The sequence below is a fragment of the Bos mutus genome, chromosome 10 (assembly GCF_027580195.1).
Source record: "Bos mutus isolate GX-2022 chromosome 10, NWIPB_WYAK_1.1, whole genome shotgun sequence".
NCBI lineage: Eukaryota > Metazoa > Chordata > Mammalia > Artiodactyla > Bovidae > Bos > Bos mutus.
Genome location: NC_091626.1, coordinates 64,781,292 through 64,807,144, shown reverse-complemented (window position 1 = coordinate 64,807,144; position 25,853 = coordinate 64,781,292). Strand labels below are relative to the sequence as shown.

General features: G+C 38.4%; 1 protein-coding gene across 3 annotated transcripts in view; it reads right to left on the bottom strand.

The window, feature by feature from the left end:
* Positions 1 to 25,801, bottom strand: part of MAP4K5 (mitogen-activated protein kinase kinase kinase kinase 5) — a 126,700-nt gene extending 100,899 nt beyond the window's left edge. Inside the window, exons 1-2 of one of the 3 annotated variants that reach the window (XM_070378097.1) lie at positions 25,652 to 25,801; positions 25,180 to 25,396 (exon numbers count right to left, since the gene is read on the bottom strand). In XM_070378097.1, the coding sequence (XP_070234198.1) occupies positions 25,180 to 25,287 (108 nt within the window). In that variant the 5' untranslated portion in view covers positions 25,288 to 25,396; positions 25,652 to 25,801. Of the gene's footprint in view, positions 1 to 25,179; positions 25,397 to 25,602 lie in introns of all 3 variants that reach the window. The other 2 variants (XM_070378099.1, XM_070378098.1) reach the window with 2 other exon arrangements.
* Between the last annotated feature and the right edge of the window lie 52 nt (positions 25,802 to 25,853).

Genomic DNA, 25,853 nt, shown 5'->3' with positions numbered 1-25,853 from the left:
AGGAGAAAGGGAAAGAAAAGGGAAGGGAACAGAACAATGACAAAGACTTCAGGAAAGATAGTGTCAGAAGGGATATTTTTAGAAATGACATATAGATGGTGAGAAAAATAAAAGCATGGGGACAGTGATGCAGAGGCAGTCACAAACAGAAAGGTAGAAGAAAAAAAGGATTTTTTTCTAGAGAAAGGTAGAAGAAAAAAAAGGATTATTTCTACAGTAGCAGTCTCAAATATTTTGTGATAAGTTCATATATTTTCCTCATCTCTCATGGTAAACAGGGTAAGGAGAAGTCTCAGGAAGAGAAAACATTTGACCTCACCCCTATCAATGGCTACCCTTCCCCCAACTGCAAACACATTTAGAAAAATGGGAAGAGGACAGCCAGAAGCCTCACAACCATTCCTACCTCTCTTCCTCCCTGTCCTTACCAAAAGAATCATCTTGTCTTTTTCCAGTTCCTAAGGTCTTCCAGCATTTTATATCCATATAGTAGAATATTATTCAGTGATAAAAAGAAATGGAGGGAGTAGGAGGGAGTTTCAAGAGGGAGGGGGTATATGTGTGCTTACATGGCTTATTCATGTTGTTGTACGGCAAAAATCAACACAACACTGTAAAGCAATTATCCTCCAATTAAAAATTTAAAAAAAGGAATGAGCCATAGAATGGACACATGCATATGTATGTATGAATCTCTTCGCTGAGTCCCTAACAATCACAACATTGTTAATCAGCTATACTTCAATATAAAAAAATTTTTTTAAACAAAAACCCCCAAAACAAAACAACAACAAAAAAGAAATGAGTCGTCAAGCCATGAAAAGATATGGCAGAACTTTAAATGCATATTAAATGAGAAAAATCAGTCTGAAAAAGCTGTATACTATAAGAGTCCAACTATACGATATTCTAGAAAAGACAAACAATAGAAAAAGGAAAAAGAACAATGGTTGCCAGGGGTTTGGGTGAAGAGTGATGAACAGGTGAAGTGCAGAAAATTTTCAGAATGGTGAAACTAGTCTCAGTATGAAACTGTAATGGATACATGTCATTATGTATCTGTCAAAATCCACAGAACTGTACAACATAAAGAACAAACCTTCATGTAAACTACAAACTATAATAATATATCAATACTGGTTGAATAATTGTAATAAATATACCACACTTAATGCAAGATGTTAATAAAAGGGGAAACTGTGTGGGTGGGTGGGTGAGGTGTGGATACGTATAACTACGTATCTGCTCAACAAGTCTATAAATAGAAAACTGTACTAAAATTAAGCCTACTATTTTTAAAAGAATACATATAAAATTATATTAAGTATATTCATATTTTCAGACATATTGAGCCAATATTTATTATTAGAAACAATATAAATATGTTGTATTTCAATTTAACAGACCCAAAATGAAGATGCAGGAACCAAGGACACCGTTTCCAAGAGATTCTAAGAGACTCTGAAAGGAACAGATCATTGAAAAGTTTGAACAATCACAGAATCACATAAAATAAAGATGGTATTTTAAAATTCAGCTACACCATGTATAAGCCAAAATATATTTGTCATTACAGAAAAAAAAGTAAAGAATAAAAGCTAAAGGTTCCACTGACAGGATAAACACTTAAGTGTCAGTCTCCATTTTGAAGACATATTTCTGTTTTCTCCAAATGAAGACCCGATGGGCAAAAGTTCATACTCTGTAATTTTCCAGCTGGATTTTTAAAACAGAAAGCAGTACCAGGCTCTTTTATAATGAAAGGCAAAGAGGCTTTCAAAAAAAAAAAAAAAAGATCTTCTAAACAGAGACTTTACAGATTCAATTTACTAAAGAGATCTTTCAGAAAATTAACTATACAATTTCACACTTTGATCCAGTGGAGTCATACGTAGTACTAGTTTTTGAAACCCAACATTTCCTTTTGACAAATTGTCAATACACCTAAAGAAACTAGATATTCTCAAGTATTTTTGTTTCTTAACTTTAACACACAGGAATTTGAAGATTCTGTGCTGCATTTCTAAGAGGAGCTAATAAATAACACAACACCTCTACAAGAAGATCTAAATTATTTCTGATTCCCACTTATCTTAGAGGTTACTGCTATACACTAACACTTAAACTTAAGGGTATACTAAACACCCAAAAGTCTAATAAAGTATTTCACTATAGTTTATTTAACTCTTTATTAATCAGGAATTAAAATTATTAGATGAAAAAGATAATAATAAATGGGATCAGTGTCACTATACAATCCATAGAAGAGCCTTCCTATTTAAATTTATTTTCTATCCTCTTTGCCAGGGTACTTCCCTTATCTCTTAATATTTCCAAGTCAATTTACTACCAGAGAAGTACTTTTACTCAAACTCTTCCGTCTCGGATTTTTAATGCATAGTGAAACATTAAATTTCTGCTTGTACCAAGAAGCTGTTTGTCCTCCTAACTAAACCATTTCTATTTTAACAGTACTATGCAGTTGTCAATTTTGTAAACCATGAACTTTCCCACATGCTGTAAGATTTTTAATGTGACTAAAAAATAATTAAACTTTTGAGTTATCAACAAAGAATATAAAGATATGATTTAAGGCATAGTCTATACCGAAATCAGATTGATTATATTCTTTGCAGCCAAAGATGGAGAAGCTCTATACAGTCAGCAAAAACAAGACCAGGAGCTGACTGTGGCTCAGACCATGAACTCCTTATTGCCAAATTCAGACTTAAATTGAAGAAAGTAGGGAAAACCACTAGACCATTCAGGTATGACCTAAATCAAATCCCTTATGATTATACAGTGGAAGTGAGAAATAGATTTAAGGGCCTAGATCTGATAAATAGAGTGCCTGATGACTATGGAATGAGGTTCGTGACACCGTACAGGAGACAGGGATCAAGACCATTCCCATAGAAAAGAAATGCAAAAAAACGAAATGGCTGTCTGGGGAGGCCTTACAAATAGCTGTGAAAAGAAGAGAAGCGAAAACAAAGGAGAAAAGGAAAGATATAAACATCTGAATGCAGAGTTCCAAAGAATAGCAAGAAGAGATAAGAAAGCCTTCTTCAGCGATCAATGCAAAGAAATAGAGGAAAACAACAGAATGGGAAAGACTAGGGATCTCTTCAAGAAAATCAGAGATACCAAGGGAACATTTCATGCAAAGATGGGCTCGATAAAAGACAGAAATGGTATGGATCTAACAGAAGCAGAAGATATTACGAAGAGATGGCAAGAATACACAGAATTGTACAAAAAAGATCTTCACGACCCAGATAATCACGATGGTGTGATCACTGACCTAGAGCCAGACATCCTGGAATGTGAAGTCAAGTGGGCCTTAGAAAGCATCACTACGAACAAAGCTAGTGGAGGTGATGGAATTCCAGTTGAGCTATTCCAAATCCTGAAAGATGATGCTGTGAAAGTGCTGCACTCAATATGCCAGCAAATTTGGAAAACTCAGCAGTGGCCACACGACTGAAAAAGGTCAGTTTTCATTCCTATCCCAAACAAAGGCAATGCCGAAGAATGCTCAAACTACCACACAATTGCACTCATCTCACACGCTAGTAAAGTAATGCTCAAAATTCTCCAAGCCAGGCTTCAGCAATATGTGAACCGTGAACTTCCTGATGTTCAAGCTGGTTTTAGAAAAGGCAGAGGAACCAGAGATCAAATTGCCAATATCCACTGGATCATGGAAAAGCAAGAGAGTTCCAGAAAAACATCTATTTCTGCTTTACTGACTATGCCAAAGCCTTTGACTGTGTGAATCACAATAAACTGTGGAAAATTCTGAAAGAGATGGGAATACCAGACCACCTGATCTGCCTCTTGAGAAATTTGTATGCAGGTCAGGAAGCAACAGTTAGAACTGGACATGGAACAACAGACTGGTTCCAAATAGGAAAAGGAGTTTGTCAAGGCTGTATATTGTCACCCTGTTTATTTAACTTATATGCAGAGTACATCATGAGAAACGCTGGGCTGGAAGAAGCACAAGCTGGGATCAAGATTGCCAGGAGAAATATCAATAACCTCAGATATGCAGATGACACCACGCTTATGGCAGAAAGTGAAGAGGAACTCAAAAGCCTCTTGATGAAAGTGAAAGTGGAGAGTGAAAAAGCTGGCTTAAAGCTCAACATTCAGAAAACGAAGATCATGGCATCCCGTCCCACCAGTTCACGGGAAATAGATGGGAAACAGTGGAAACAGTGTCAGATTTTATTTTTCTGGGCTCCAGAATCACTACAGATGGTGACTGCAGCCATGAAATTAAAAGACGCTTACTCCTTGGAAGGAAAGTTATGACCAACCTAGATAGCATATTCAAAAGCAGAGACATTACTTTGCGAACAAAGGTCGGTCTAGTCAAGGCTATGGTTTTTCCTGTGGTCATGTATGGATGTGAGAGTTGGACTGTGAAGAAGGCTGAGCACCGAAGAATTGATGCTTTTGAACTATGGTGTTGGAGAAGACTCTTGAGAGTCCCTTGGACTGCAAGGAGATCCAACCAGTCCATTCTGAAGGAGATCAGCTCTGGGATTTCTTTGGAAGGAATGATGCTAAAGCTGAAACTCCAGTACTTTGGCCACCTCATGCGAAGAGTTGACTCATTGGAAAAGACTCTGATGCTGGGAGGGATTGGGGGCAGGAGGAGAAGGAGACGACAGAGGATGAGATGGCTGGATGGCATCACTGACTAGATGGACGTGAGTCTGAGTGAACTCCGGGAGTTGGTGAGGGACAGGGAGGCCTGGCGTGCTGGGGTTCATGGGGTCGCAAAGAGTCAGACACGACTGAGCAACCGATCTGATCTGATCTATCTCATTAGTGAGGAAGATGAAAGTCCTCCCATTCCAGTGATCCTTCCCCCTCACCAATCTAGTGCATTCCCTTGACTACCAATTACATCTTTCAAGTTCTCTCATCTTAATTGTCAGGGTTCCATGGTCCACCACTCCATTTATAATCTCTCCCTTACAAACATCCTTAAATTCCTTCTCTTCTTATCCTCTATCATGCTAGTCTAGCAAAATCCTTATCTGATTAAACTTGATTATCACTAGTTCCATACTGATATTGAACAGCTAAATGTTATTGGGAAAAAAAATTATAAAATCACACTAACGGGCCTTACTTTCAAATCATTACACAAACCTCAAACTACAACTTCTCCACTAGGTTTGATTTTCTACTCTTCGTAAAAAAATACTTTATACTTCTCTCTTGAAGCCATTAACCTAAGCCTCTGTTACTCACTCCTCTGTTACCTATCCATTAGGATACTCTATTTACTGAATTTAAGTCCCTATGAACAGAGTCTCATCTTTTCTTTATCTAACATTCTACTATGTAGTCCTATGGCTTTAACAACCATCTCCAGGATTAATCTCTCCTCACACAGCTCCAGACTCCTAAATCCATGGAAACCTGACACACATGCCAACCCTAACATATAACATTCAATTATCCCTGCTCCACACTTTCATCCTCACAAATTCCCAAGTAAAATAAAATTTACTGCAGCCAGTCAGTTGCTTAAGCACAAAACCCAAGGTCATTCTTCATTTCTTTCCTTCACATTCCTCACATCCAATAACTCAGAAAACACTGGTATTTTAAAAATATAAAGCAAATTCATTAACTTCTGTCTACCTCCTCTGCTATACTCCACTCCAGCTTGTCTCCATTAGGAATCAGCAAACTATTTAATGTGAAATGCAAAGGAACAGCAAATCGAGGATAATTCCTACTTTCTGGATTGTACAAGTGAATAAACACTGTGATTCCATTCACTAAGATGACAAACACACAAGATGGACACATTTCACAGGTGAAGGGGAAGGACAGTGAAGGTACATAGATGAGGGGCTCAGATACGAACATATTTACATTTCAGGTTCCTAAAGATGAGCCAATTCATTGGAAAAGACTCTGATGTTGGGAAAGATTAAGGGCAAGAGGAGAAGGGGGAGAAGAGGATGAGATGGTTGGATGGCATCACCAACTCTATGGACATGAGTTTCAGCAAACTCTGGGAGACAATGAAGGACAGGGAAGCCTGGCTACAGTACATGGGGTAGCAGAGTCAAACATGACTGAGCCACTGAACAACAACAATAGAAAACTAACTGCATATAATATGGAATATCCTGTAAGCCACTTAATAGCTCGTGAAGCTCAAGAACTAACATGGATTGGAGGCAGTCTGGGCATCATCAACAATACTGAATCCAGGCCAGTAGATGAGATAACCTAGGAAGAGTACACAGAGGAAAAAAAAATTCAAGAACAGAAATCCTAAAATATTACTGACATGTACAGGATAGTGAAACCAAAGTCTCCAGGATAGATTAGATGTTAGCCCACAAAACAAATCTCGATAAACTTCAGTTCAGTTGCTCAGTCATGAAGAACAAAATCATAGCAAGCATCTTTTCCAATGACATTAGATTAGAAATGAACTACAAGGGGAAAAAGCTGCAAAAAATACAAACACATAGAGGCTAAACAATATGCTGCTGCTGCTGCTAAGTCGCGTCAGTCGTGTCCGACTCTGTGCGACCCCATAGACGGCAGCCCACCAGGCTCCCCCATCCCTGGGATTCTCCAGGCAAGAGTACTGGAGTGGGCTGCCATTGCCTTCTCATATGCTACTAACCAGTGAAGAAACCAAAAAGGAAATTTAAAAAGTACCTGGAGACAAATGAAAATGGAAACACAGCCATCCAAAATCTACAGGATGCAACAAAAGTAATTCTAAAAAGAGTTTATACAGATACAAGCCTACCTCAAGAAACAAGAAAAATCTCAAACATCTAACCATACACCTAAAGAAACTAGAAAAATAAGAACAAACAAACCAAAAGTTTGAAAAGGAAAAGAAATAATAAAAATGAGAGCAGAAGTAAGTGAAATAGAAAAAAAATTTAAATGTGAAAGATCAATAAAACTAAGAGCTGGTTCCTTGAAAATATGAAGAAAACGGATAAACCTTTAGCCAGACTTATCAAGAAAAAAAAAAATAAAAGACACAAAATCAGAAAAGAAAGAGAAGTTACAACTGACACCACACATATCCAAGGATCATAAGAAAATATTACAAACAATTATACACCAATAAAATGGACTACCCGGAAAAAAGCACAAATTCCTAGAAGCATACAAACTCTTACTGAATCAGGAAGAAACATAAAATACCAGCAGATCAATTACCAATAATGAAATTAAATCAGTAATAAAATTTTTCCCAACAAAATTCTAGGATCAGACAGCTTAAAAAGTAATTCTACTAAGTATTTAAAGAAGATTTAACACCAACCTTTGCAAATTATTCAAAAAAAATAAAAAAGAAAGAATACTTCTGAACCGATTCTATGAGGCAAGCACCATCCTCATACCAAAATCAGACAAAGACACAACAACAACAAAAAAGAAAATTAAAGAATATCACTGATGAACATAGATACAAAAATCCTCAACAAAATATGAGCACACTGAATTTAATAATATATTAAAAGGATTATACACCATAAACAAATGATATTATCCCAGGGATAAAGGATGGTTCAATAGCTTCAAATTGATCAATGTGATATATCACATGAACAAACTAAAGAATAAAAATCATACAATCATCTCAAGAGATACAGAAACAGTTTTTGACAAAGTTCAACATCCATTTATGATAAAGACTCTACAACAAAGCGAGTATAAAGGGAACATACCTCAGCACAATAAAAGCCATATATGACCAATCTACAGTGAACATCATACTTAACAGTGAAAAGCTAAAAGCATTTCCTGTGAAATCAAGACAAAGATGCCCATTCTTACCACTTATATTCAACACAGTTTTGGAAGTCCTAGCCACAGCAATCAGAGAACAAAAATAATAAAAGGAATCCAAATTGGAAAGGAAACATAAAACTATCAATACTTGTAGACGACATATTATATATAGAGAAAATTCTTAAGATGCCACCAAAAAACTATTAAAACTAATAAATGAATTCAGTAAAGCTGCAAAATAAAATCATCATACTACCTACAGACTCAATGCAATCCTTATAAAAATACCAATGGCACTTTTCACAGAACCGGAACAAATAATTCTGAAATATATATGGAAGCACTGCTGCTACTGCTGCTGCTAAGTCACTTCAGTCGTGTGCGACTCTGTGTGACCCCATAGACGGCAGCCCACCAGGCTCCCCCATCCCTGGGATTCTCCAGGCAAGAACACTGGAGTGGGTTGCCATTTCCTTCTCCAATGCATGAAAGTGAAAAGTGAAAGTGAAGTCACTCAGTTGTGTCCGACTCTTCGAGACCCCGTGGACTGCAGCCTACCAGGCTCCTCCGCCCATGGGATTTTCCAGGCAAGAGTACTGGAGTGGGGTGCCATCGCCTTCTCCAATATGGAAGCACAAAACACTCCAAATAACTAAAACAATCTTGATAAAGTAGAAGAAAGCTGGGGGTATCACACTTCCTGATTTATTTATATTATAAAACTACAGTAATCAAAACAGTATGGTACTGGCACATAGGTCAATGGAATAAAATAGAGAGTCCAAATATCCACACTTACATGGTTAATTATTGCAAAGGAGGCAAGAATATCAAATTGGGAAAAGACACCCTCTTCAAGAAATAATGCTCAGAAAACTGGACAGCTACATGCAAAAGAATCACACAAGACTACTTTCTCACACCATCTACATATATCTTAAACTCAAAATGGATTAAAGACATAAATGTAAGACCTAAAAACATAACACTTAAGAAAACACAGGCAGTACACATTTGACATTGATCTCAACAATATTTTTTTAATATTTTTTATAATTTTTAATATTCTCAAGCAAGAGAAAATCAAAAATTAAAAAAAAAAAAAGCAGACTGTATCAAACTAAGAAGCTTTTGCACAGCAAAGGAAACTACCGACAAGACAAAAATGTTACCTACTGACTAGGAAAATATACTTGCAAATAATATATCCCATAAGAGGTTAACCGGAGAAGGCAATGGCAACCCACTCCAGTACTCTTGCCTGGAAAATCCCATGGATGGAGGAGCCTTGGTAGGCTGCAGTCCATGGGGTTGCTAAGAGTCCGGCAGGACTGAGCGACTTCACTTTCACTTTCGTGAACTGGAGAAGGAAATGGCAACCCACTCCAGTATTCTTGCCTGGAGAATCCCAGGGACGGAGGAGCCTGGTGGGCTGCCGTCTATAGGGTCACACAGAGTTGGACACGACTGAAGCGACTTAGCAGCAGCAGTAGCAAGAGGTTAACATCCAAAATACATAAACAGCTCATACAACTCAAGATTAAAAAAAAAAACAAACCTCAATTTAAAAAATGGGCAGAGGACCCGAATACTTTTCAAAAGACATATAGATGGCTAACAGGCATATGAAAAAATACTTAGTACCACTAATCAGTGAAATGCAAATCAAAACCACAATGTCACAGCTGTCAGAATAGCTATTACCAAATAGATAACAAATAAAAAGAGCTGGCAAGGGTGTGCAAAAAAGGGAACCCTCGTGCACTGCTGGTGGGATGTAACTTGGAGCAGCCACTGTGGAAAACAGTATGACGGATTCTCAAAAATGCAAAAATATTGAATAGAACTGACACATGACAAAGGAATATCACTGCCGGGAATCTATGTGAAGATAACAAGAACACTGACTCAAAAATTTACACACTGCATGCCACTATTCACTGCAGATTTATTTACAATAGCCAAGATATGAAAGTAACCCAAGTAGAGATACACACACACACACACAACACAAAAGCGCACACACGTGCACACACATGCACAAGTATATTACTTAGCCATAAAAAATGAAATCTTCTCATTTGCAACAATGTAAATAATCTTGTGGATACTGTGCTAAGTGAGGTAAGTCAGACAAACACTTTAATTTCTCCTATATGTGGAATCTAAAGCACAAAACAAAACAGAAACAGACTCGCAGATCAAACTGGTGGGTTGCCAGAGGGGAGGGGGATGAGAGATGAGTAAAATAAGCAAGGGAGATTAAAAGATATAAACTTCCAGTCACAAAATAAGTAAGTCACAGCGATGTAAAGTACAGCATAGGGAATACAGTCAATAATAGTGTGTAATAAATTTGTATGGCAACAGATAACTAGACTTACTGCTGTGATCATTTTGTAATGTATAAAAATATCGAATCACTCTGCAGTACATCTGAAACTAATATTGTAAATCAATTGTTGTTGCTGTTGCTGTTCAGTCTCTAAGTCATATCTGACTCATTGTGACCCCATGGACTATAGCCGCCTGACAGGCTCTTCTGTTCACAGGATTTCCCAGCCAGGCAAGAATACTGGTGTGGGTTGCCATTTCCTTCTCCAGGGATCTCCAGGGACGAGGGATCAAACCTGTCTCCTGCTTGGCGGGCAGATCCTTTACACTGAGCCACTGGGGAAGACTTGTAAGTCAATTACTCCTCAACAAAAACAAATAAGTAGGTAGGGAGGTTAAAAAAAAAAAAACTACTCTAGAGATACTGTTCTATGAGAATCTTAGTTTGGAGGAAATTTTGGAAATCATCTAATTCAAAGTCTATGGAAGTCATTGGTCAATTTGATACATTCATCTTTAGAATAAATTTAGTTGTATAAAGGCTTTTTATGATAAGCAAAATTGCGACTTTATTAATTTCTCTTCAGTGTCCCTGGTGGCCTAGTGGTGAGGATTTGGTGCTCTCTCCTCAGTGGTCCCAGTTTTGCTTTATTCTATTCCTCCTATGAAAAATTTCAGATATCTAGATTCATTGATTTATTCAGTAAATATGTGTTGAGTTCCTATGGCGCTCAGGGGGCCTAGTTCTAATTTTAACACGGCTCAGATAGAAATAGAAAAACTCCCTTCTATCTATGGATGAAACATGCTAATTTTCCCAACATGCTACATACAGATTCCAGACCCTTACCACTATTTTGATTGCTATATGCTTTGACCATGAACTCAAACTTTGATGCCCAACAAAAATGATAGTAGTTAAAATATTAGATTCATTACAAAAGTCATGGTATAGATGACTTAGATTCTTTCTTCAAATCTCTATAAAGGTATGATATTTTTTAAATTCAAAAATAAATGTTGAAAGTGATATATTCAAAACACAATGCAGTACTTCGGCCTGTGGCAAGAATAAAGTAAAGTGCTTCATTTTACTTCTATTATAAATCTTTTTAGGAAAAAGGGAGGTCATAAATACATACTGTAGACTACATAAGTTGCATAAATTTCAAGGAAACCACTTCCAATAAGATCATCAAATGTATGTGAACAAAATATCATAAAAAAGGGAGCCACTTATATAGCATATTCGCCAGATGAAAATCTAATATAAAGATAAGTCATTAATTATTTTAACATTTATTCACTCAGCGCCCCTTATGCATTGTATACTTTAGGTATGAGGGTAGTATTTGGTGGGGTAATAGCAAAGAATTAAAGATTTACCCGCTTGCTTTGAGTTTCAATGGGACAGATTTCAGATCCATACAGGAAAGTTTTTTATAGTACTTAAGTAGGAACCAACTGCTTCTAAAAATAGCATGTCTTTACTATTTAAATGTTAAACGATCCCTTATAAAAGGGTAAGGGACATATGTACTGTGCAAGAGGTTCCTGCCAGCTCCCAAATCACTTAATTTTTGTGGAGTAAGTTACTTCCAAGCTGCCTTCCAAATCTAGACAGGTGCTCCCTCTCTGCTGAAGGAGGCTGTATTGCAGGCTTTGCCCCACTACCAGGCAGACATATTCAGAGTCTAAGGCCTGACTGTTAGGGTGACCCCAAATCTGTCCAAATGACTTTTATCTCAGGATACACTAGAGCCTTAGTCTGTCAGGATACTTACTTGTGTCTGAAAAGAAGTCCTTTCCTAATACAGACTGATTTTATCAAAGGGAGCATTTCTTCTAGAGGATTGTTTAAACTGAATTAAGTATCCTTTGTCATTAAGGAGGCCTTAGTGGCAAAGGAAAAGGGAGAAAGGGGATTAAGATTTTAAAAGGTAGGCAAAAAAGAAACATAAAAATATAAGTGTAGAATAAGGTGGCAGGAATACATTAATTATTAATAATAAAAAAAGAGGTAGGGAATATATAAATACTTAATCACTGTTAGTGGGTGCAACTTTGGGGGGAAATAATTGGTCAAATTCACTAAAAGCTTAACATAAATCAGAAAACTTATTTCTAGACATTTACTTAAAGAAATAATTAAGGATATGCGAAAAGAATTTGTTCAAGGGTATGGATCACAGTATGCTTAATAAGGAAACACTGGAGATGATTTACTTGTTCAGCAATAATGAATTAAACATTGTACAGATACAAGGAAATAATACAAATATTAAATGTATATAGTTACATGAAAAGTTGTGACACACTGTTAAATGAAAAAGTATATTATCAAATATATAGTCCACATAATATTCTATATATAATGTTTACATATAATACATATTATGATGTATGTGTATGGGTGTGTGCTCAGTCGCTATGTCCAACTCTTTGTGACTTTGTAGACTATAGCCCACAAGGCTCCTCTGACCATGGGATCTCCAGGCAAGCACACTGAGGGCAGGAGAAGGGGTTGCCATGCCCACCTCCAGGGGATCTACCAAATTTGGGGATAGAATTCGTGTTATGTCTGTGTCTCTGCGATGAAGGCGGATTCTTTACCCACTGAACCACCTGTGAAGCCCTGATTTATGTATGTGTCCTTAATATGACTTTTTAAAAGTTTTGAAAGATATATAAAAATTTTCATCTTTCAGTAAAAGTACATGTAATTTTTCATTTATTCCTATATCATAGTTTTCTAAAATAAACACCTATTACTTAAAATTTATTTTTTGAAAAATGTAGGAAAGAAGGCTATCAATTCTGAGGCAAGGAAGAAAGAGGCAAACAGGAAGGCAAGTCCTACCCATGAATCTACAGAATGAATAGGGAATTATTCCTGGGGAAAAAAAATTATAGGGAACCCAAGCATCTCCATTGTCTATTACATTTAGGAGCCAAAAAGCCTAAAATGCAAAAGTTGTTAATAATTTATTCCAAGTTCTGTCTAGTAAAATATATTGTCATGCCCACACTGGATTCCTCCTGATACTGATAAGGGGCAGGGTTAAAAAAAGAAGGGAGGGGCCAAAAAGGCACAAGGCACCTAAAAAAGAGGATGCATGTATGTGAGAGGTAACACATTGGTTTACAAGATATCCTTCTAAGGATATGACTTAAATTAGAGGCAACTAGAAGTAACTAGCTAATGCTACAAAAAGCAGGCTGTTCTACTGCATGAAATAATTAGCATTTTATTTAACTTAGCTTACCAAATCTAGTCTATGGGACCCAGTTAATCCAGGTAACAATAAGTCTAAGTTTCCAACAAAATGAGCACAAGAGAAGGCACATCAGGAAGGTTGTCTAACAACCAAGAACAAGAATCGTTTCTCTTTTACTTATTAATATGTAGGATGGCTATGAGCTAAGTTAATCTCCACAGTAAAAGCAAACCAAGCCTGAGCTCCAATTTGGAAAATTTAAGGGTAAGAGTAATGACCAGGTGGGTAATCAGAAAAAAGTACTTCTGAAAGTTGATGTTGAGACCTGAAGATTATATGCATATTCAATCCAAAAAGTCTCTCACCTCTTAGCAGAGAGATAAGGCTGCCAAGTCTCATCTGACCATCTGCCCATAATTTGTTTAGAGCTTTTTACACGCTGGGCAATGTGTTAAGGGCTATGTATACAGCAATGAATTTAAAGATGTAGTCCTGAGGCAGTTTGCTTTAGTAGAAAGAACAGAAATACGGAGTCAGAAGATCCGGATTCACGTCCTCACAGTGCCACCTATTAACTGTAACACCTAGAGCAAAAAGTAAGTTTCTTTTTGGGTAAATCAGAGATGACAATACATCTGTCCCACCTATCTCATAGGACTATTGTGAGGAACAAGTAATATACTGATTTTGAAAGAGCTAAACAAACATTAGTCACTCTTAGTCATTTTAATCCTATTTTATTTTTATAAAAATGTTAGAAGGTGGGGGCCAGTATGAGTCATGGGCCCAAACACCTCCAAGGATAGACTGGGCTATCAGCCGGCTTCCCACATCATCTTTTCAAACTCTCAGTGGGAGACTATGACCTTTAACAGAAGTGGGGTTATATTAGACCTAAATTCAACTTGCCTTTTTCAAAGAGTTATCTACACTCTCAAACATAATTAGTACTTCACGTAATTGAAAAGCAACAGCCTCCTAATGACGTTCAAACATGTCAAATACTCAAAAGTAGTCCAATGCAGCCAAGTGAAAGTGACTGCTCCAATTTATCTGATTTAGAACTAAATTCTCAAATTGAAAACAAAGCCCTGAAAACAAAACTATCACTTGTTAATAAGATAATAAATATCACATTTCTCTTCCTACATATTTGATCTGAAGCCACAATTTAAAGCTTAGAGTGAAACTTAAATTCTGAAAGCAAAAGTAAAATCAGTTCAGTTCAGTTGCTCAGTCATGTCTGACTCCTTGCGACCCCATGGACTGTAGCACGCTAGGCCTCCCTGTCCATCACCAACTCCAGAGTTTACTCAAATTCATGTCCATCGAGTCGGTGATGCCATCCAACCATCTCATCCTCCGTCATCCCCTTCTCCTCCCACCTTCAATCTTTCCCAGCATCAGAGTCTTTGCAAACGAGTCAGTTCTTTGCATCAGGTGGCCAAAGTATTAGAGTTTCAGCTTCAACATCAGTCCTTCCAATGAATATTCAGGACCGATTTCCTTTAGGATGGACTGGTTGGAACTCCTTGCAGTCCAAGGGACTCTCAAGAGTCTTCTCCAACACCACAGTTCAAAAGCATCAATTCTTTGGTGCTCAGCTTTCTTCACAGTCCAACTCTCACATCCATACATGACTACTGGAAAAACCATAGCCTTGACTAGACGAACCTTTGTTGGCAAAGTAATGTCTCTGCTTTTTAATATGAGGTCTAGGTTGGTCATAACTTTTCTGTCAAGGATCAGCGTCTTTTAATTTCATGGCTGCAGTCACCATCTGCAGTGATTTTGGAGCCCAAAAAAATAAAGTCTGACACTGTTTCCACTGTTTCCTCATCTATTTGCCATGAAGTGATGGGACCAGATGCCATGATATTTGTTTTCTGAATGTTGAGCTTTAAGCCAACTTTTTCAACTCTCCTCTTTCACTTTCATCAAGAGGCTCTTTAGTTCTTCTTCACTTTCTGCCATAAGGGTAGTGTCATCTGCATATCTGAGGTTATTGATATTTCTCCCGGCAATCTTGATCCCAGCTTGTGCTTCTTCCAGCCCAGCGTTTCTCATGATGTACTCTGCATATAAGTTAAATAAGCAGGGTGACAGTATACAGCCTTGATGTACTCCTTTCCCTCTTTGGAACCAGTCTGTTGTTCCATGTCCATTTCTAAGTGTTGCTTCCTGACCTGCCTACAGATTTCTCAGGAGGCAGGTCAGGTGGTCTGGTATTCCCATCTCTTTCAGAATTTTCCACAGTTTGTGGTGATCCACACAGTCAAAGGCTTTGGCATAGTCAATAAAGCAGAAATACATGTTTTTTTGGAATTCTCTTGCTTTTTCTATAATCCAACAGATGCTGGCAATTTGACCTCTGGTTCCTCTGCCTTTTCTAAATTCAGCTTGAACATCTGGAAGTTCACAGTTCATGTACTGTTGAGTCCTGGCTTGGAGAATTTTGAGCATTACTTTGCTAGTGTGTGAGATAAGTGCAATTGTGTGGTAGTTTGAGCATTCTTTGGCATTGCTTTTCTTTGGGATTGGAATGAAAACTGACCTTTTCCACTCCTGTGGCCACTGCTGAGTTTTCCAGATTTGGTGGCACATTGAGTGCAGCACTTTCACAACATCATCTTTCAGGATTTGAAATAGCTCAACTGGAATTCCGTCACCTCCATTAGCTTTGTTCATAGTGATGCTTTCTAAGGCCTACTTGACTTCGCGTTCCAGGATGTCTGGCTCTAGGTGAGAGATCACACCATTGTGATTATCTGGGTCGTTAAGACCTGTTTTGTATAGTTCTGTGTATTCTTGCCACCTCTTCTTAACATCTTCTGCTTCTGTTAGGTTCATACCATTTCTGTCCTTTATGAGCCCACCTTTGCATGAAATGTTCCCTTGGTATTTCTAATTTTCTTGAAGAGATCTCTAGTCTTTCCCATTCTATTGTTTTCCTCTGTTTCTTTGCACTAAGAATCTACTAATAAGTTGATCTATATTCTATCACATTTGTCTTCATCAAAAACACTGGAAATGATGGTTAAAATGAAAATATTGAACCTATGAAATAAAAATAATAAGAACACTAGATGCATTATAAGCCTAAGGCTTAGGCTCTATCTAAATGTTAATTTTGGAACTGAAATTTATATACCTGCACCACTGATAGCACTGTTTTATGTCTATTTTCACAATGTTGAAAGTATTTTAAAGACTTTTATTGTTTTTGCAACATTTCTATGAAAGTAGAAAGGAATTTTAAAATCATTTGCCTCTAACCATGATCCTAACCTTCACATCCACCATCAGAACCATGATCTTTTTTAGGCAGTCATAACATAAATCTACTTCTACACAGTAAGAAAAATAAATACAAAATAAAGAGTTTAACTAAATCATTTACAAAACAGTAAACATCCATAATAGAACACTTCATCTGAATAAAACATGTTATTTTAATAGTAACCTTACACAGTATTTAAAATAACATCAAATTAAGTAACTTTTAATAAGATATCCACTAGCTTAATAAAAAACATCATTTTAAATAGATTCTCATTTCCTGCTGTTAACCTATTTTTGCAAGTTATTCAATGTCTCTCACCCTAACATAACAACCCAACAATCTCTTATGTCAGATTACCAGGTTACAGAAAGGATAGTATATTCACATGTACTGTTAGTTTTTTTTTTTTAAGTGAGTGATTGTTTTGATAGCAAATGTCAGAGAAATAACAGGCAGAATATATTAATATGTCCATCCTCTATCACCTTCAGATTTGGAGCCATCAGCCATGTCTATTTTATTAGCATTTAAAGATTAGAGAACACCAGTGGGGAAAGATAGTAGGAGCAGACACACATCTTTTATTTTCAAAATCACGCATTAAAAAATGACCAGGGAAGATAAGAAATGGGTAAGTTATATACAACTGCTGAACTTAATTAAAATCACAATGACTTGTATTCCTGCACCCGCCAATGAGATGCAATGATGGCAATGATGGTGTCTCAGTTCTAACTCCTAACACTAAGCTTACAATTTAGCTGTAAGAGATAGGGTTAGGTGATTCAGTAAGATAGAGAGATATTTAAGGCTTCCTCTGATTACCCAGATATCAGTTTGGCCAACTCCTTATTTGCCTAAAGTCTTTTACTCAAACCTAACCTTGTGATTGCAGCCATGAAATTAAAAGATGCTTACTCCTTGGAAGGAAAGTTATGACCAACCTAGATAGCATATTGAAAAGCAGAGACATTACTTTGCCAACAAAGGTCCGTCTAGTCAAGGCTATGGTTTTGCCAGTGGTCATGTATGGATGTGAGAGTTGGACTGTGAAGAAAGCTGAGCACCATAGAATTGATGCTTTTGAACTGTGGTGTTGGAGAAGACTCTTGAGAGTCCCTTGGACTGCAAGGAGATCCAACCAGTCCATTCTAAAGGAGATCGGTCCTGGGTATTCTTTGGAAGGAATGATGCTAAAGCTGAAAACTCCAGTACTTTGGCCACCTCATGTGAAGAGTTGACTCACTGGAAAAGACTCTGATGCTGGGAGGGACTGGGGGCAGGAGGAGAAGGGGACGACAGAGGATGAGATGGCTGGATGGCATCACCAACTCGATGGACGTGAGTTTGAGTGAACTCCGGGAGTTGGTGATGGACAGGGAGGCCTGGTGTGCTGCAATTCATGGGGTCACAAAGAGTCAGACAAGACTGAGCGACTGAACTGAACTGAACTGAACTGACTGAACCTTCTCAATGTGGCCCACAATGCTCATCCTAATATCATTTCTCAACCTACCTTCCTGATCTCACCCTGGCAACCCTGAACCCCTTAACTTGTTCAGCTTTTTCTTCTTTCCACATCTTTAGCCACCTTCTCACATCCTACACAACTTATTTATTATGCTTATAGTTTATTCACTCTCTCTTTCCCCTACAATGTAACTTCCATGAAGGCAACAATCTTTGTCTGCACTGCTCACTGGTATATTCCAAGACCCCAGAACAGTGTCTGGCACATAAGAGGCCCTCTATAAACACTGGTTGAATCTTTACCCTTTTCCACCCTGTCATTTTCCAGCTCCATTCTAGCTCCCCATTCATCAATGTGCCTCATCCTACCATACCCATAGGGAACAACTGGGACAATCAAGGGAGACTCTATTTCAGAGAAGAGAAGAAAAGAGGAAGGAAAAAGAAAGGTAGAGAAGGAGGTTTAAAATTTTCCCCTACCTTTTGATCCCCAACAATTTCAACCTAAGTTTTCGCATGTAATCTTTCTAAATTTTCAATTCCTCCCAAATTCTGTCTTGACTGCCTTCTTAGTCAAATTCCTTCTCTAAACTCACAACACTCCTGGGTCAATTGGGTGATAAGAGAAGTTTAAAGAATAATAACTAAAAAACTGTAATCAGACTCAATGGAAGGAAAAAAAAAAAACAGAAACAGTGGAAGAAACATCTGCATCTCATTTCCTTTTCCCTTCATAGCTAAGCTGCTTCAAAAAGTTTTCTACATCCCCCTACTTCCTTACTGACCATTCACATCTCAACTCTTCCGCTCTGAATGAACCTTTCTGATTCCTTACTCAAATGACCACTATGTCGCTCACACCTTCAAAACATTTTTATTGAGCACTTACATATATGCTAAGCACTATGTCAGGTTAGCTGATTCAGTGGTAAACACAATTTCTAGACTTGCACTTTGAGCAGAAGAGGAACACTGACAGCAACAAAGATGAGTGACAAATGATAAGTATTATTTAAGAAGTTACTGCAGACAGATATGACTTTATCTAAGGGACAGAAAAGGCCTCCCTGAAATGCAATGTTTAAAGAGAAACGCAAACAGTAGAAGATAGAGAGATGAAAGACAAGAGGAAGGATGTTTTAGGAAAAGGAAATAGTACCTGCAAAAACTGATGGACAGAGTAGAGTGCATATAAAGAATGGAAGGAAATTCAGTGTCAGGAGAGACAGTCCTTAAAAGCCATATTATTCTAAAACTTTAATCTGTGGACAAGGAGAATAAAAAGAAATGACACAAAACCTCAGATTTAAATTTTCTGGAAGATGAAAACATTTGCCTTATCACAATTAGAGTTGAAAGAAACAAGAATAGACTCAGGATGATAGAGATGAGTTCTTGAAACTCCTTGATTTCTATGGAAAGAACTTTCTTATAACTTTTTGTTTCTTCTCAGACACCTTCAACATATTATTTTCTTCTAATTCTAAGACTACTGCCTTTCCTCAGCTCTCTTACAAATGTAATCTTCTAGATAAACTCACCTGTACTACACAGGTACCATCCCATAAAGTGACAGTGACTCCCAAACCTGTATCCCCGATTCAGCTCTCTTAAGGCCAGAGCTGCATTTTCTACCATCTGTTGGACATAATCACCTATGTACCGTCATACGTCCAAAACCAAACACAAGATCCAGAACCCACAAATCTGGTATTTCCTAATTTTATTGGTGATACCAATGCAGTCATCCAAGCAGAAATTCTAAATGTGACTGGCTACCTGTTTTTCCCTCACTGATCACCAGGTAATTTTGATCATCTAAATACAATGCAAATCTATCATTTCCTTTCATCTCTAATACCAGTGCCTAAATTTCATCTTGCATAAACTTTAATCTAGATTATTCAGTAACTGGTCTCTATACTTTCAGAAACTTTGTCTAATCCAGCCTCTACACTATGAGAGCTTCCCTCCTCAAGTGTTTCTTCAGTTTACAGGAAGAAGTCCAAATTCTTTGCTATGACATACAAGGTCCATTATCTGGTCCTTGTCTGCCAGTGAATGACTGAGTGAAGTCATTCAGTCAACTCTGCGACCCCATGGACTGAGCCTACCAGGCTTCATCCATGTAATTTTCCAGGCAAGAGTACTAGAGTGGGTTGCCATTTCCTTCTCCAGGGGATCTTCCCGACCCAGAGATCAAACCCAGGTCTTCCATATTGCAGGCAGACACTTTACCATCTGAGCCACCAGGGAAGCCCTGTCTGCTAGTAAATAGCTTGCACTCCCCATCTATGGAGTCTCTGCCAGGTTTGGTCAAACCAAACTTGGAAAGCAGATGCAGATCCCTTGAGATTTATCATGGTTTTCAAGCCACTAGGCATTTGCACACACTGTTTCCACAGCCTACAATTTCTTTCCCATTTGTTCACCTAGAAATCACCCTGAATTCTTTTAAAATCCAGTTAACGTCCCCACTCTTTTTAATCTTCCCTGGTTCACATCATAGCTCTCTATCCTCTTCTCCTTTCCCTAGTCCCCACAGAAAAAAACACAAAGTTGAGCATTTCTCCCACTTCACTTCTATTCTGGCATTTACCAAATTATGACTGCTTACATGTCTGCTTTCCTGACTAAATTATGAGTTACTGTTGATAGTGTACTTTTTCATGTGTGCATCCCCATACCATACCATACAGTTGGCACTCAACAGAAAAAAAAAACAAATATTTCCTAAATAAACAGAAAGAAGTATTTCTTGAATAAATGAATATCTACAGAAGGGTTGTGATGTATCAAGCTTTGTTTTTATAAAATGAGATCCTGGGGTAAGCTTTAAAGTATCTAAAGTCACTCTAGAATTGTGACTTCTGGCTTGGGGAAGACAGAGGGAGGGTATATATAAAAGAGGGATTCATTACAGCGGACCCAGTTCATCCAGCACCCAGAGAACACACAAAAGTAATGTGACAAAGATTTCTACACAAATTATAACATTTTAAGTTGTAAAAATTAAAAACAACAATGAGAAACTTACAATCATTAACTAAAGGATTTTTTACATGGATCTTTTAAAGGGGTATTTTTGAAGACTATTTAAAAGCCAGGGCTCATTTAGTCCACCTGTCAATGCAGGAGATGTGATTTCAATCCCTGGGTTGGGAAGATCCCCTGGAGAAGGAAATGGCAACTCACTCCAGCATTCTTGCCTGGGAAATCCCATGCACAGAGGAGCCTGGTGGTCTACAGTCCATGGGGTTGCAAAAGTGTGGGACACAACTTGGTGGTTAAATAACAACAATTTAAAGATCAGGGAAAATGCTGGCTATTCCAATCAAGTAGAAAAAAAAATACATCATGATATCAATTTTATAAAAGCCATGTTTAAAACATATTGGTTTGAAAACTTTTAGGAAAAATGCCTGAAATAAACTATTAATATTAAATTATCAACTACTTATCTCCAGTTAATTTATACAACTAATATCATTCAACAAATATTTATTGAGCATCTGTCTGTCTGCTACTGTACAGTAATGAGCAGAAGACATTTGTTCCTGTCCTCCTGGAGCTAAATATATCACACTTTTATAATCAATCAGAAAAAGCAATACAGGTTAGAAAAGAATACATGAGATCAACCCACTCTAAATTTATAACCCATAAAAAAGATTACTAACACTTCTCTGTAACCTAGGTTGGGAACAACTTTCATACAAATATTTGGATAAAGGCAACCTACCCAAATGACTTGTACTGTTAGTTGTAAACTGTATCATGACAATTGTCTAGATCACTATGGACAGAAGGTAGCAGAGACACTATCTCTCCAGGCTTCCTCCTTCTGTTGGAAGATTTTAAAATTAATGTTAATTATAAATAAAATTTGCTTACTTGAAATTTAATCTCTCATACATCTTCCACCACATTTCTTTTCTCCTTGTGTTTCTTTCCCCTCCACTATTTCCTGCTTTCACCTTCAATAATCTAACCCATTTATTTAAAAGAATCTTTGTAATAGTCTTCTTTCAACCCAGGAATAGCCAGTTTGAGTTCTGCCCTCCTGGGGATTCTCAAGAAAGACAGGAGCTTCAGAGGGGATCTGTGCCTCTGAAGAACAAAAATAATTCACCAAAAAATCTCAAAGCTGTGGTACTTTCAAAGCTCCAGGTCCATAAGATAGAAAAAGAAATAAAGAACTTTCCTGGAGGTCCAGTGGTTTAAGACTCTGCACTTCCAGTGCTTCACTGTAATTATTTTGCTAGTTTACATCACAGACTGAAATTCTTCTAAAACTTCCTAGGATTTTCAGCTCATCCTAAACACAGTGATAAATAATAAAATTAAATGCTCTGAGTTAAAAACTTCAATGCTACAGTTTGAATGTTACATGTTTTTAGGCATATCAAGGAGTAAATACACAGACTTAAAATTCTGTAGGTTTTAAAATATTGACAATGGATATGCTATGAAATAGTTTTCCAGAAATATTTTTCCTAGGGAACTCAAGTAATTGAAATTTGTAATAAAAATACATATGCAGGATACAATTGGCATTACAAGAATATATAGAGTATTGAATGTTAACTTAAGTGTTGTGATGTCAAAAGCATAAGCCCAAAGAAGTAGGGGACAGAATTATTGATAGTCATTCGTTCATCAGTTTCAGAAAGTACTTATTCTGTGCCAGGCACAATTCTAGGTACTATTAGAGACAGAGCAGTGAGTAAAACAGATAAAATTCCTGCCCTCAGGGAGTATGTTCGTGGATTGAGATAGATAACAAACAAGGAAAAAATAAGTAAAACATTAGAGTAATAAGTGCAAAGAGAAAAGAAGTAGGAAAAAAAGATTGAGAGGGTATAAAAGCAAGGAGGGAAGGGAGCAAGCCATGCGGCTATCTGAGGAAAGCCATTCTGAGCAGCAGGGATAGCCAGAACAAAGGCACAAAGGTAGGAAGATGTACATTCTGTTTAAGAAAGAGCAAGCAGGCCGGTGTTGCTAGAAGACAATGAAGGAGGGGGAAGAGTAATAAATGAGGCCAGAGAGATAGTGGGGAAGGTCTGTCTAGGGCCTCCTGGAAGAGCATTGGAGTAAGGCTTTCCTGGACAGTTAGGATAATAACAGTTGGAAATTTAGGAGGGAGGTGATCCCGGGTAATTAGAACAAAGGAAAACAAAAGACATGGAACCAGGATTTTGAGGATGTTTAGGAATCAGCAACTGGCTTGCTGTGGCATGAATGTACACATAAAATGAGGGAGCATGAATATGAGAGAAGGGGATCATGTGTGAGGTGGGAGGTTGAAGGTGCTGTATGATAAATATTCAGTCTTTGATCCTCTGTTTAGGAACTGTAGAAGAGAGATAGGGCAGGGAGGCACCAGGGTAAAAAGTAATCTTAGCTGCCCCTTTAATATAACCTTTTGCTTTCCCTGGCAAGGATAAAACCCCGCTCCAGATAACTGCTTTAGTTGTTATATTTATAAAGAAAAATGGTGAAAGTCTTGGGATTTCTGTGGGGAACACTTTAAATGTTCTTGTAGTAGGAAGGAGAGAAAATATACAAGAACTGGAATTCAGATTACTGTATTATTAACATGAACTGAATTGATGGTGAACAACTGTATGATTAACATTAACTAGTAATACATAGTGAATCATAAAAAGAAGATGACTAAAATGCGGGACTGAGAAAGCAAATAGGAATTTCAAGTTTTTAAAGATCATTCCATAAAATGGCTAATCATGAATAAACATGAGTTAACTTGTTTATTATATATCTAATTCTATATAAAGAGGATTCTGGATTCTATTATAATTATCCACTTTGAATTAAAATTATTCACAAGGCAAAAGCTGGAACCTTCCTTTCAATTCAACATCCCATACAGAACAGTACCTAGTACAGAAGATGCAAATGCTTGTTTAAATAAAAATCCTACCCTTTACTTTTCATCTCAATAGAATCAAAATGTTAGAGCTTCTTAACACAACCTCAGATTGTTACTATTAATAGGGAGGATATTAACAAAAACAGAAGTTAGGAAGAAAAGATGATTTTCTTCCATATTACCACCTGTGCAAAACAACATACCCCAGAGGATTCTACTGGTTAATTAACCGTATAACACAAGGCCAGTTTCAAGTACAAGCAGGAGTGTTACTTGGAATAATGGCATACATAATATGATTAAATCCAATAAACAAAGCTGTTCCAAATCCAAGAAAATTTCCCTCAATATATCCACATGAGTTGCAGTAGAGATCCCTTTTTGAAACAGAAAACAAAAAGCATAGACAATCTGAAACAATCTCTTTCATCTTGATCCTTCACGAACTCAGTGAACTTAGGGAACTGGGTTTGCGTCTCTATGTTTTTTCAGATCTCAAATTGAGAGTAACATCCTCATCTTTCCTTCCAAATAAAGCAAACAAGTACAATTAAAAGGACAGCAGCTCTTAACCACTCTTGGTCATGGGATGTTATAAATTCCAAAGAGAGGAACTGCTAAAGTAGAAAAAGGAATCACCTGATACAAATAATGAAACTTCTGCCGGGAAAAGCATTGTTCTACACATGATAATGTCTGTGCCCAAGCCACTTTTTAGACTGCTTGCAGATAAAACTGAGAGGAGGGATTTCACAGGACTTTTTAAACCACGATTATCCATCAAAAAGTTTTCTTATGCAAATGTCGGAATGTCAATATACTTTCTGGTCTCCCGACTTCCAGGAAGCATTTTTCCACGCTAAGACAAGAACATTTTCAAGTGCAACTCCGTAAGCAGATTCGAATTCCCCTGGATACCATAAATAAGCATGAAAAAAGCCTTTATACCACAAAAACAGTACAAAGGTAGTTTGCAAAGGTGTGATTAGTTCTGCTTGTTGGAGCGATTAGAGCAAGCAGTGAATAGAAGGTGCCCTGAAACCGAGGACACGGAACCACGGCCGCGGCATCTCCGAAATGCAACAATAAAAGCATCCTGCCCCCTCCTCATACTCCCCAGAAAGTGGCCTATTCCAGGAAGCCAGCTGACCGCAGGAAAAGAGTCCGGCCTGCCTCACCTTATAGACGTCCCCGTAGGTGCCGCTGCCGACCCTCTGAACGAGCTCGTAGTCCTGCTGCGGGTTACGCCTCAGGATGTCGGCCCCAGGCCGAAGAGGGGCCTCCATCTTCACTCAGGGCCCGGCCCCCGCCGGCTCTGCCCGCGGCGCCCCGATTCCCGCTAACGAGGACGAGAGGCGCCGCTTCCCAACATGGAGCCTCTGCCCGCAACTCCGCCTGCACGAGGGACAAGCAGAGGCTACAATCCCGAGCGGCCCAACCCCTTCCCTTCCGCCCGTCCGGGGACCGCGGACCAGCCGGCCTGGAAGAGTCCCTGGCGCCCCGCCGCCGCGTTCCGGCCGCGGCCCTTCCCCCTCCCAGGCCGCCCGCGAACTGCCGGACCGGGTCTGCCAGCCCGCCGGCGCTCGGGGTCGGCAGGATACCTCAGGGGGGCGGCCCCGCTCTTTGTTGAGCGCCGCGCCCAGGACCTACTTCCTCGCCCGCGCCTGCGTCCTGCTTCCCGGCTCCCGCCGGCCGCTCCAGGTCCCCCGCCGCCACCGCCGTCGCCTCCCGCAGCACCGCACGTCCTCTCGCGGGCGGCTGAGGCGCGTACCGTCGCCGCCGCCGCCGCACCACGTTCCCCACCCGGGGCTGCGTCACCGGGAGACACGTTCCCGGCCAGCTTGGGTCGGGC